Source organism: Triplophysa rosa, linkage group LG4 (genome assembly GCF_024868665.1).
Source record: "Triplophysa rosa linkage group LG4, Trosa_1v2, whole genome shotgun sequence".
NCBI classification, from domain to species: Eukaryota; Metazoa; Chordata; class Actinopteri; order Cypriniformes; family Nemacheilidae; genus Triplophysa; species Triplophysa rosa.
Window position 1 is genome coordinate 22,654,206 of NC_079893.1, and position 14,154 is coordinate 22,668,359.

At 41.3% G+C, this 14,154-nt stretch overlaps 1 protein-coding gene across 14 annotated transcripts in view; it reads left to right on the forward strand.

Moving 5' to 3' along the window:
* The window catches only part of tenm3 (teneurin transmembrane protein 3), a 308,707-nt gene that overhangs the window by 218,701 nt on the left and 75,852 nt on the right, over nt 1-14,154 (forward strand). For all 14 annotated transcript variants that reach the window (XM_057332728.1, XM_057332730.1, XM_057332729.1 and 11 more), the window contains one exon: nt 7,743-7,859. In XM_057332728.1, coding sequence (XP_057188711.1) covers nt 7,743-7,859 — 117 coding nt within the window. The remainder of the gene's footprint in view (nt 1-7,742; nt 7,860-14,154) is intronic.

Below are 14,154 nucleotides of genomic sequence, written 5' to 3' on the forward strand. Positions count from 1 at the left end.
AAAGAAGCGTCCTCAGCATCGCTGAGCCTCATTTATTGCATCATATAGAAATTCATTTTTTTTAGTCACTTCGTAGTACTTTTTTCTACTACAGAGTTAAACGAAGCAGTTTGGATTTCGGAACAGTGAATAGAGCAGGAGAGCCAAATAACCAAAGCTAATTTTGTTCTTTAGAGAGAAGGCTAAATCTATTTTGGAGTTAATTATTTCACTGTATTTTACTGGCAGTTGAGCAGCTTCCAGAGAGCTATTTACCGACACTCCACGGCCAGGTCTGTTCCCTTTGTCAATACGACCGCTAATAGAGCAGAGGTCCCAGCTATCTCTCCAGAGACAGAGAAAGAGAGCATTACATGTTTCTTCACCCAGGGTCTCATCATAATTGGCCCATTATGACCATTTCTGCTCTCTTACCTTTATATTTAAAATCTTCTTGGTTGTGCATTGGCCTAATAACACCTGCTTATTTGATACTTTCCACTTGTCAAATGTTCTCATGTGCCTTTTTAAATGTTGGCAGAAAACTTTAGTTCCCATCTGGATTTGTTTGTTTGCCATAACGACGAAGAGGCTAGTTATTCTCCACATCATTATGAAAAATATGTTTGTACCGTACATGGCTAACAACCAACGGGGTGTCTCTGGCCAGACCCTCTGCGGCTCTGATCATTACTGCATTTTAAGGTTCCTGAAGATGCACGCAGCAGGACATTGAAGAGCATCACAGAAATTATGGAAATATATGGAGAGCTAATCATGACATGCACTGTAGGGGCCAAACATTAACAAGCCCCACAACCGATTTTTTTCTAACTGTCTTTTATCTGTGGCTTATTCGTGTCCCATCTCAGCTTTCATTACCAGACCTCATTATCCTTCTGAATTTGGTTTCAAACCCTCTTATTTTAAACAGATGCTGATCTACAGGATGCAACATTGTTACTGCAGTTTTCTTTCGGATTCAAGGTGTTTTCATAAATGGGCCTGACAGCACAACTTTCCCCGTTTCCCTCCCAAATTGCGTAGAACTAATAAAGTTTCGGTTAATAATAAGTTAATCGTCTGACAATCCCTAAGCAGTACCACTTGAATCAGTGGAATTAACTGTTATCTTCAAAACAAACATGTGTGTCTGTGCATGGGACTGAATATCCACCGGGGAATATCAGGAGTGATGCTGTTTGCTTATAAGGCGCTGTAATTATGCATAACCAGAGACTGCGGCACAGCTTGGGTACAACAATTGGAATCTGTATATCTTGCCTCTTAAGATTTTTTTTGTCTTTATTGAGGCCTTCTGATGGATAGAGAGCGATGAAACCTTCATATTTCTATAGAATGGCATTTTATATTTTAGCCCGCCAGATAATTTTATGCGTACAGCACTACTGTATATGAATGCGTTTACATGCATTTCAAATAATCATTAATGGTGTTGAGAGTGGAAGTGGACGCTCTATTAAAGAAACCTGCTTTAGATGGAATTAGCGCAGCGTCTTCATCTCACCGAGTCTCACGCTGTCAGCAGTGCAGATGGAGAACATATCCTCCTTTTCAGTTTCACACAGCAAACAATGCCTTGCTAGCTATGTGCTATGCGTCAACAGCTCTCGCAGTTACTAACGAAGCCCAGAGCCTCTTCACAGTCAGACCCATCTGGTGTGTGAGACCCCAGCCATCTCGGCTAAGCCCACACCCACGGAACAAGAAAAGCAGAGGACAAGGGAAATTGGGTTTCTCTGTCTCCTTGTTCAACATGGATAACAGGGATTTTTCACTCGATCAATACCACATCCTGCATGGATGGATTTAATACTGAATAGAGGTTCACACAGATGCCTCCTTGTCAACTTGTCAATGGAGTCCTCCAGCTGACACTTCTAACCGCAATAACATCCGTACTGAGACCAGAACAACGGGTCGACGGAACCGATCTGAGATGAGTGTTTTTTCTCACTGACAAAACACACACCCAAGTGAAAGTCCTTCATACAGTTCTGTTAGGTCTTCCGAACAGAGTGTCCATTGCTTGTTGTTAGATGTCCTCCGTTGCTCTCAGCATTGAGGCACAAGGCAGGAGAAATTCATAAAAACAACGGACCAAACACCTGCCAGAGGAAGCACGGAATGCCAAGATTTCCACAGTCGTCTCTAAAAGCCCGCAAGATGGAAAAGGCGTTCATAAATACTTCATAGTTTTTACACCTCTGAAAAGCATTTTACATTTAGGCAGAGGCAGGCGCTGTTTTTTATTTGCCTTCTGTCTTGGTGAATGAGTAGTGACACACTGGAGAAAACAGTGCACTGTTATTTTCACAGGTTAGTGAGACGCTTTGTCCCTCACGCTGTATGTGTGCAACTTTAGTTGGATGACCTCAGAAGCATAAATAATGTCTGTAGTCGTATTTTAATTCTCCTGCATATGCTGCTCAAATTGGACAATATTTTTATATAAAACGGTGGCTTTGGTGCGGTCTAAACAGAGTTTAAAGGGATAGTTCACCCCAAAATAAAAATTCTGTCATCATTTACTCACTCTCAGATTGTTCCAAATCTGTATAAATATCTTTGTTCTGCTAAACACAAGGACGATACTTGAAAGAATGTCAGTAATCAATCAGATCTCATCCCTCATTAACCCCCATAGTATTTATTTTCCCTACTATGGCAGAAAATGGGGGATGAGATCTGATTGGTTACTGACATTCTTTCAAATATCTTTCTCTGTGTTCATCAGTAAAAAAGAAATTTATTCAGGTTTGGAACGATCTGAGGGTGACAGAATTTTCATTTTTGGGTGAACTATCACTTTAAGGACTGTAGGTAAGAAAAGTGAGCGGTTAGATCATTTGATTGGGATTCTGTCTGTACACCGCCCAACACCCTGAGGAATAGAACGACATTTGGTTTTGCTCTAGATTTATTGTAGTGGAAATACTTCTTGTTTTTCATTTCATTGGTGTCAATTTCACCGTCTTTTTACGCTTTTAACTGACACTTTGATCCAAAGCAATTCCATTCAATGCACAGTATTATGAGTTTGTGTGTTCCATAGGAATCAAACACAACCGTGCTCTACCAGTTGAGGTACATAGCCACTGTGTTAAACACTACGAACCTCAACAGTTACTATTCCTTCAGGTTTGTTCCAGAACCTGTTTTGTTAGTCTCTCTTCTAACAAAAAAACACAGGATGAGTCACATCTCACAGAAATCCAGCTGTCCAACACCCCCAGGTTTTGTCTTGTTAATGATCATAAGTGACATACAGTGAGATATACTGTATGAAACAGCATTTTAATCATAACAGAAGACAGATCTTTGTTACCGAGAGCAGTCCTATGTTCTCACTAACATTGTGAGTCCCGCTGGTTACGTAACCGGCAATCCAGCCTCATATGCGCTTCCTTACATTTACCGCTCTGCGTATGAACTCTGCCCCGGTGAAAACGTTCTCTGCCTTCGTCCTCATTTGCTCATTTTACACACACCTGAGGCGGCACTAGACCCCCTACAAACCCATAAGGCATTGCGCTTGCCTGCATTGTCCTCTTTTTCTCTCCATGAACGCCATGTAGAATAGGTGTTCTCTCTGCCATTCATAGCTCGCCGCGCCCAAGGCTCATCAACAATGCAAACCACCTCCCATGAGCTCGCCCACCTTTTGCTGTTGTAGCACTTGCGAGGCAACCAAGGGAAAAGAAGAGAAAAAACATAACAGCCAATTTCCATTCGATGTCGACTAGAGGCTCTTTTATTTTACACTTGGCACATTCTTATTCTAATATCTCCGATATGAGCTCTGTTCCAAAATGTGCAGGAGTGCCCTGTCTCTCTGCCTTCATAGGCATTGGTTCATACTAACTAAACCCCAGAAGTGATTTATATGGAACGTTCTACATAGCGCTGCTTGCCACTCTAATAACGCTCCTCACATAAACTACACGGGACACTCGCTATTGATTTCAATAGAGACACGACGCTAATGATGCTAATGTTCTAACAAGCATAAAACACATGACAAGCACGTACAGTATATTGGTTAATACAATCTCATTTTAATTACGATGCATTATTTTGTATTACATTTTCATTCCTTTTTTTTAAGGAGCTTGTTGCAGTGCATTATGGGATTGCCTGCAAATGACACACACAACACTGCCCTAAATTCTCCCCAAAACAGGCATCGTAATTAAGATTCCTCACTTTTGCAACCACCTTCGTGCCTTCGTATTAATCAAAGGTTTCAGAACAGGGAAACATTCCATACACACGCCGAAAATACGCACGATAATTACCGAACCCTCCGCTGCGCTCTGATCCGCGCATGCCTGCGTCATCTGTTTCTCTTTCTGGGGTTGTTTTATTCATCCACGCTTTCCAGCAAGTGCATCCAATTGACGTTTACAAGAAAGTTTTCATTAACAATAAGAATCTAGTATGGAGGTCAGAGACTTTGCTCTTCTGCTTTAGTTCCTCCTTTTTGATGCTGAAAGTTGATGGAGCGGCTCTGCACAAAAGTGCATCTGAGGCTCGATCAGCTCAGCGGGCGGTGGTCGTCTCTCTGGTGGAGAAGTCAATACCGCCCACTCTCCCATAACCCCCTGCTTTGGCTAAGGTCAGAGTGCCGGACATTGGCTGGTCTGCAAACAGGCCGAACCAGCGGGGATCTAATTTAATGAGAGTGAGAGAGGACCCGATAGAAAGATATAAAGAGAGCGCAGAGTATAGGCTTAAGGAATTTTATAACCCAATTACCGCTGGAATACTTTAATGTAGCTGTGTCGCACCTCGAGTATTCCATACGGTCCGTCTTTATCTTTCTCATTACCACTTCGTGTCATTGGAGCGGAGCTGTATCTACTGATATCAGGAATAACGAAACAGTCCCAGATAACAACCTTACACACCCAACTACAGACACACACACTCACAAATATAGCGGTGCGGAGAGAGGGAGAATGATTTATGTGTGGAGGTTGTGTGTGGCTCTGGGGGCATGAAGAGACCCAGTGGGGGTTGTTGGCAGGTCTAAATTACCTTTATTAGAGGCAACGTCTGCAGCTAACACTGCTGTTACTCAGAGAAAGGATCAGCCTGTCCCCTTAGCGGCCCACCTCAGCACAGTTACCACACACACATACTGGGACCCATATACAGTGGATCTTATGAGATTTCTATACTAATGTAAAACGAGACCTGCTAGCAATATTACACATCAAAGGAACGTCTCAGTCACGTGTATATCTGTACTACGCACACATTAGTAATGGTCACACTTTGTTAAATGCGGTAATATCATAAGAAATCTCATTTTCTTTGATAAAAGTGCTTAAAGTGAAAGTAATGTAAAACATCCTCTCCTGTCCTTGAATAGCATTTTTTGGAATTAAGCTGCAAAGTGACTCATTCTTCTGTAACTCACTGACATCACACACTTCAACGCACAAATGTTACAACGTCAGTAACACCAATTGGCTAATCAGAAACTTGGCTCGTCCGGTGCGGTAACGATTTCTGGCCATTTAGTGTAAATCCCATGTGGGGGTGACCTGAGTGTTATTAAGAAAACCTTAACTTAGGTAAAGGCAGAGCCATTGAGAGAGAGAGAGAGTTGCGTCAACTCTGTTGACTCCAATGGAACAGTTTTTGCACAGCAATGGCGGTTCATGGAGGCTCTCAATAGTTCCCGGAAGTTACCAGTAAGGCATGATGAACTTTTAACCCATTTAAAGACGCAAGTCAATTAATGAATAAATAAAGCATTTAAAGAGAAAACAGCTTCCTGGAACTATCCGAAGGCTCCATGAATCACGTGACACGTGAAAATTGTGAACTTCCGTTGTCACGACTCTCTCTCAACGGCTTTGGCTAAAGGGTTTCTCTCTACATTTAAGTTCTGCTAAATTAGTATGCTACTTTTTCTTCCATTACAAGTATTTTCTGCAGTTTTTCTTTTGTCAGCGCCTTGCTATTTTGCTATACTTCCTGTAAATTTACAGCCAACCAGTTACCCATGTAACAGTCAGGCCCACATGATGGCACGGCTCCCACAAAATCAGATTGCACACTGGCCTGTATGGTATTTCCAGACAAGTACTTTAGAATCATTGCCAGGGAAACAAAGTGTGTTCGGATTCACCTGGGTTGTCATGCTACCCACAGGAAAACGTTGCAGGTGGGAGAACCCTCTGGCACACGCGGCCTAAAAAACAGCCAGTTGGGTCTCCTGCCACACCTAACCCGATCCCTGTGTCATGGCTGTACGGACTCACATCTGATCCTTCATCTTAACCCTTGCACCCTGGCACTCGCAAGTTTACCGAGCCCTTCCCAGAAATCTCCTCAACTGTTCGCTGGCAACAGCCGAATCAGAGACCAGTTTGCTGAGACCATTGAGACGTTTCAGGAACAAATTAAACAGGACAGCAAAAGCAGCTGTCTAAACATATTATTCCGCAGAGCAGCCCAAAACTCTTTCCAGTCAGTAATACTGTACCAAACTCATCAGCGGAGGCAACTGTGCAGTTTCAGAGCTATTCAGCTTAAAAACCTGAGATTTGATTGATGCCGCACACATGAATTGGCGCTCTCACATGACATACGATAATGACTCATTAAAGAGTTTCTCCGAGTAAAATGAAGCAGAAATAAATCAATACCGAGTGCTTGGAGTCACTTTTATTCTCTCATCTGCCAAAAGTGTTGTAATTAGGCAACATCTGTGTGGTCGGGCTTTTACGTTTTGACTTTGAATCTTTGTCATTTAGGCAAAGTGAGAGGTTTTTCACTAATTAGTGGTGTTACTAATCACTCTAACTGTTGTTCATACTCTAGGGACGTGCATACTTTTAGGGTTAGGGATTTGAACATAGTTTGTCATTTGTACTGCATAGTTTGCGCTAGGAACCACCTTAAATACTCTAGCAACTGCACAGTAACGTTTTAACTACTGATGCACGTACATTTTTTCTGATAAAACAAAGAAAAGTTGGCAAATTCTAATTCCAATATCTGTCAATTATTTCAACTTTTGTCATGAAAATAGGTGAAAAAAATAGGTTCACATGTGTACTAAATGCAATCGTAATCTTGTTTTACATGTGGAACATACATCATATTAAATAAAATAAAATTAAATATTATTTCTCTTTTATCCCTATCCCTATTTTATACATTTTATTATATTTTATGTTTTGTTTCATTTTAAAATTGTTTTTTGTTATTCTTATTTATGTTTTTATGTATGTTTTATTTATATATTATGTGTATTTTGTATTCTTTTATTTTACTATAAATACTTGCATTTACATTTATGCATTTGGCAGACGCTTTTATCCAAAGCGACTTACATTGCATGATACTACACAATTGTTTCTAAGTATGTGCAATCCCTGGGATCGAACCCGTGACCTTGGTAACGCCATGCTCTAACCACTGAGTCACCGGAAAGCTGATAAATACTGATAAAGCTGATAAATACTTATTTTATTTATTGGAGAACTTCTATGTTTTATTCTAGTATATTTGACCACTCCACTTACATCATCGTGTCAAGTCATCCATGGGTGACCACTAGTTAGCAACTGGTTTTACTGTAATGATTACATTAATAATACCAAGTATTCACTTTCTCACAGCTATATCCAATGCTTGGATTCCACTACTATGAGCAGTATGTTGTTTGAAACATTCTTAAGTGTTAAGTCTCTCTCTCTCTCCATCTCTCTCTCTTTCCACAGCCATGCATCTCTTTGGGTTGAATTGGCAGCTGCAAGAGACCGAGGGCTATTCTTTTGAGAATGGCCAGGTCAAAGCCACGGCATCCAACGCAGTCACTGCCCTGTCTACTGAGAACAGTAAGGGTCAAGCACACACACACACAAACGCATAACATGGCGCCAGCGCGCAATCTGTTCAAGCCCTTTCTCAAGAGCGAAACACATTTGCATCTGGTTAAAAGGCATCACGAGCGCGCAGACACACAGAAACACACAGATAATAATTACCAAACGGACTCACTCCTACACAAATGCACCTCTAGGACCAAAAACCTCATCCTTGAAGACCAAGACACCCTCAAATAAACATAACTTGAGCTAAATAAACACCCCCACACCCCCCTCCCCTTTAGCCACAAACACTCCCACACACACACAAAGTCCAAAAGCATTTCTCTTTCTTTAACTGGCACTCTGATCTGAGGTTTAGCGATCTGGGAGAGGTATGAACCTCTCTGTGCGCGCGAGAGCAACAGGCGAACATTCCACGGCATTGAGACTCTAGTCTTACAGTATCAGGGCTCTTGCTTTGATGTGTCTGCTGTCAGGGCCGTGGCAGCCAGGTCCGGGAACCATCTGTGATTCAGGATGATGAGCCAAAAATACATTCCGATGGAGATAGTGAGTTCAAAGAAGAGAGAGGTTTAATGTGAGAATATGTGAGGGGGGTGCGCATGTACAGAATGCGAAATAAATGGCTTCTTAGGATTGTTTGTGTCTTTGAGAACATGAATTAGTTTTCAAATAGTGTAGACTGTGAGATGCCCTGGAACTCTACCCAGGGGCTCTGAATATTAGAAGTAGAATTCATTCTGTCCCTAATATTAGCTGCCACACAAACCTACTCAGCAGTGAAATGGAGTGCCATTTTAACATGCTCACACCTGCACACAGATAATACATGCGACACCCTTGGGAAAGTGCTTACTAAGTATGCACTCAATAAATGGATAGTTCACCCAAAAATGAAAATTCTGTTATCATTTAATCACCCATCCACAGTCACAAAACCAATGCAAGTCAATGGATACCGCTGTTGTTCGGTTACCTACATTTTTCAAAATGTCTTCTTTTGTGTTCTGCAGAAGTAAGTCGCACAGTGTCAGGAATTGATGACAGAAATGTTTTACTTTTGGGCAAACTATCCATTTAATATGTGCCTTATAGATTATTTTATATGAGTATGGATATCTGTGTGCCTACAGTAATATTCGCATGCCAAAGTCACGCTCTGGTGAACTAAAAGTTGCTGGTTCAGACCAGGAGGGATGATCTGTGATCTAGAGAGATTACTACCATTATTGTCCTAAGCAAGCTTAAGGGATGCTGTCGCGTTTGTAATTTTTACACTGTATCCTATTCAGGCTGATAGTGACACATTTTCAACTTGACGTCATTTATATTTCGTATGTAAAAACATTTAAACACAATCACAACCAAACAGAACATAGGAAATTTTTATATATAAGATTTTACTCTGGGCAGGTCTACCCTTACATGACGCCGCATATTAATAAGAATGATCGGAAAGGGGGACACATTATACACTTTATCAGCCTGACTCATGAATTTTAATCATGTGGCTCAACATTTGTCCAGTAGTCGAAAATGATTTGCTTAAAAGCACGTAAGTGGGCGCTAGCCATATACGGGCAAACCGCTAACCGATGACTGACTGGCAATGCAGCTGACTTCTCATTGGTCTCTTAAAGCTGTTGTTTTAGACTACCTGCTTCTGTTTTTTGTTCACACCGGGCAAATTTCAAATTGAAACATTCAACATTGAAATTGTTTTCCAGACAGTATGAGGCAAAACATGGTTTAAAGTGTTGACGTTATACTGGTAGAAAAGGATGCAAAATCTTCAGTTTCAGTGCCAGGATGTATTTTCATTGGACATTCGCCAGTGTGGCAGAAATGTAAATTTCCGTGCTTAGAACATGTAAGAGCTTTCACTTCATTGACACGGTAGAGGAAAAATCCAATAATAATAACAAATAAATAACAACTACACACAAATAGGAGACACAGTTCTCTCCCACCCACATGCATGTGTATTCCCACTAGGTCTCCCTCACTTAAGTACTTATGCATGCTCTCCCACGCCGACAGAGCAACACACAGTCGTGCTGTGAAGATGAATGGCCATATGTGTGAAGGCCATTATGATGATTCTCTGTACAGTAATGTGTTTGTTCTGGAGGTGATGGACACGTGCACGCTCGCTGCCTTCCTGCACACCAGGACACGCCTGCATGTAGCTGTAGGACATTTTTATTCTCCAGAATGTTTATTTGCCATCAGCGGAGTTAAACAATTGGATGTGCTTTTATGTATGGGTCATAAATTGCTGGTAAATTGATTGTGATCCAGTTACGCAGGCATCAGTGGCTGTTTACTTACGCAGCATAAAGGAAGTCATTCATCTCCCCGTAAGCTACAGTGACACAATCAGGTTACGTTTATTTGAGCAGAATTTGCATTCGGTATAGTCTGTCTTTTGTTTCCTAGCTTGAGGCCCGTCTCTCACACACGCTCAGCCCCCAACTCGCATTCGTTCTCTTTTTCGCTGAAAGAAATCAAAATTTGTATGCCATTGAGTGCAGGGGAATGTTCATGTATTAATAGGACAGTAGAATTCGCTATGGCAGACGCCTCCAGCGGCGGGTCTTTATTCTGGTGTTAGGGCCGATCAGGGTGATGGGGGCTTGTTGGGAGTGTCCTGTGGAAGAACGGCTCTTTAATGAAGCCATCGGCAGTGCGTACAATCACACAGCAAAGTCTCAATCAATACCGACAGCAGCTAACACCCCCACCTCCTTCAGTTAACCTTGATCTGAGTTAGCCGGCCCGCCGCGGCTGTCTGTGAAGGACACTGCACATGCGTACACATAGACAGCAGTGCGAAAACTGCAGTCTGGCGATTTGAGTAAATATATACATGAATGCATCATACATGCATGAACATGACCCTGTTATCTGTTCCTATTTATCTTAATATAGGATAGTTAGGCGATATCACTTGAGAAAGACAGCATTAATGCTGTCCCAACAAGAATTGAATAAGGAGTGTTTCAGATGAAATTTTGCCATTCGTTATGATTTTTTTTTCTGCTGTCTAAAATATTTTCAAAATGAACAAAAAATGCAATATTTAGGGGTTACACTAACTGTGAAATTTGTAAATAAATGTTTTACATTCTAGCTTGAAATGCTCCATTGATAGTTAAAGTCATTTTATAGAATTTACATGCAGATCAGGTGCAGGCGTGCCGCACACGTTCTAAAAAGTGAAGCCAAAGCAATTTGAGCACCCCCCTGGTGGCTGGCTGAAATATTGGTCATAATCCTCGCCCTCTTTATGTAAACAAATGGAAATCACCGCAAACAAAAAATGCAATTACACCTAAATACATTTTTGCCAGATATGGTTTCTCTCATTTAAGTTCTCATGCGGATGTATTTACAAGTGTTCGTTTTTCTAAAAAGTTTGGTTTTAGTTAGCTGTAAGAAAAGAAAGGGCGTGGTAACATGATTTCATAGTTTATGATCGAGTCATTGAGGGATATGGGCGGGACCTTTACCGCGGCTCCATCTCGCACTTGTTACTGCGCAGACTCGGGTTCCAAATGACATCATCGGTGCAATATGTCACTGGCCATATCTCGTCATTTTGGCTTCATTTTTCCACAGTGGAATAGAATGGGGACCCGTCGTCCATCTTTTTTACGGTCTGTGGTCAGGTGCTTGAATTGTTACATTTTGTTTACTTCCAGTAAGTGCACAAATTTTTAATGCATTGTCTTTGTTATATAATTAATCATACCAAATTCACGTGTTAAATTGACAGCCCTAGAATTACCACATTATTGCATGCTTTCACGAACCTAGGGATGTCCCTACAAGCCATTTTTGTCAGGTTTCGTTGTTATTCTGACAAGATTTCCAAACATTTTACACCCACAGTGATAGAAAACCTGCCCACACACACAGACGAGCAAACAGAGCCACAGCGAATTCATAGAGATACATATTCATACCCGAAGACTGTGCATACATCACATACAGCAGTGTTTGGCTTCCTGTTAAAAACAACACGTACACGTGCACACTCATTTGTCTGTCTCACCAGGAAAGAAAGAGCGAGTAATAAGTGAGGGTGCTGCTGTTGTCATCTCCACTTCACCTTTCTTTGAGAGACAGCTGACCTAAAAGCACTCACTCCATAAAAGAGCTTCAAGTGCTCCGTCTACCTCTGTGTGTGTTTTCCAACCAGGAACAATAGCCCGAGCGCAGTCTCTCTCCTAAATGACAGGATGTTCTTTAGATTGCGAGCGCGTTTGCCTGCGTGCCTGCGAGTTGTTGGGGATGTCATTAGCATACAAAGACTTGACGTCTGTTGCTGTTTTTTAAAGAGAATTATTTCCGTAAACATTGAACATTGAAGGTAGACTAGCCTTTTTACTTTTCAGAAAAGAACCCTAATGTTCCTCGCGCTCACTCCTTTGTATTCAAACTATTCTCTTCAGAGACTCCACCATTCTCACACAGATGTACAGAAGCGATAATCTCGCTCTCAAAACTAAATTTTATCACACTTTTTATCGCTGGTGTCTGGGAGTGGAGCTTTGTATTTAGCATTGTTTCACGGGCCCTTATTTATGTACAGCGCCATTCTGAAAACAAATCATCCAACCTGCTGAGAAGCTCACTTCTGTTCAATCCCACCACGACAATGTAGAGAGCCAAGCATGACATGTTCTTAATGAATATACCACCACTTCCCCTAATGCACACACACACACAGGCTGTAGTGAATTAAAAACTGCTCAAGTGACTTTTCTCAAAGTCATGAAGAGGCGCTAAATCTCAATGCATTTGGAGAGAGGAGAGACACTTGGCAAAATTGCACATGGTGCTGTTAAAGCCTCTCAGGACCTAACATAAAGAGAGAGAGAGAGAGAGAAGGTAGAGTGATGACCATAAAAGCATGTGGATGGAAGGCTGAGATGAGAGTGAATAATAGGTATAAAGTGAGACGGCGAGGTAGAAAACAAATGAGTGAGAAATTGTGGGTAGGTGTAGGGATGCGAGGGGATGTGTGCATTTGCAATGAATTTATCAGTCAGATTAAAGAGGCTTGATTTCAATGGGTGTAGCTGCATGCTGTTGAAGAAAACTGGCCAAGAGCATCTCGTCATCGTCTGTCACAAAGTGCGGTGGGAAAAACCACTGCTCATCTCTCTTAATTGGTTCAGGGTGAGAGAGCGTATCAGTAGTTTAGATATTCTTCTTTTAATTTTCTCTGTTTTGTTGGCAGCATTACCACTAAAGGCCAAACATTTGAATTTCATTTAATACGTGTTCCTGATCTTACTTTTCATAATTCATTGGTCCATGTTTTTCCAAGGGAAGAAAAAAGTTTGCCTCAGTTTGAAAGGTTTTCTTTTCTGCTGACATTACCAACACTCTTTTTAGAGCCCATCCCATGTTTATAAAATGAGCTCCCACCTTAGTATATTGTTAAGAAGTAAAATTGGTTGTGAACAGGTAAACATGACAGGTGGTCGTGGCCCATGGCTAACACGATTGGTTAAGATCATAAATTGACATGCCGAGATAACTTGGAGGGAAAGTTCACCCAAAAACGGACCTTCTGTCATCATTTACTCACGCTCTTGTCATTTCAAACCTGTTTGACTTTCTTTCTCCTGCAGAACACAAAAGAAGTTATTTCACAGAAGTTTGGTAACCGAACAGCGACGCTACCCATTGACTTGCATTGGTTTTGTGTCCGTACAATAGAAGTAAATGGGTACCGCCATTTTCGGTTGCCATCATTTTTTAAAATATCTTCTTTTGTGTTCTGCAGTAGAAAGAAATTCATAGAGATTTAAAAATTACAAAAGAGTGAGTAAATGATGACAGAATTTTCATTTTTGGGTGAACTATCCCTTTAAACAACCCCAGCAGCCTCCAGGTACCTCCAGGTATTTTGATTGGCTAAAGCGTCTGTACCGCATACAGGTTTTTTATGATGTTTTCAGAGCACAGGAATGTCATTTTGTAAGACATCTATTTCAATGATATCTGTCAGACTCTTGGCACAATTTATGCAGGCTTTTTATAAAAAATTGTCATCCAGCATCTTTCACAGACAAACATGCACACATTTAAACAGTAAAGATCAAGACAGTTTGGCTAAGATGAGCTGAAAAGCTTAGAAAAGCGAGAGAAAAAAAGGTTTGGGGGTGTCTTTGCATCAAGCCAAAACAAACCTACTACCACTCTTTGTTTCTTATGTAGAAATGCCAATTCAATATCCATGTCCAAGAAACACCCAGGGCATCCCTGGCACACACGACAAGCAAAT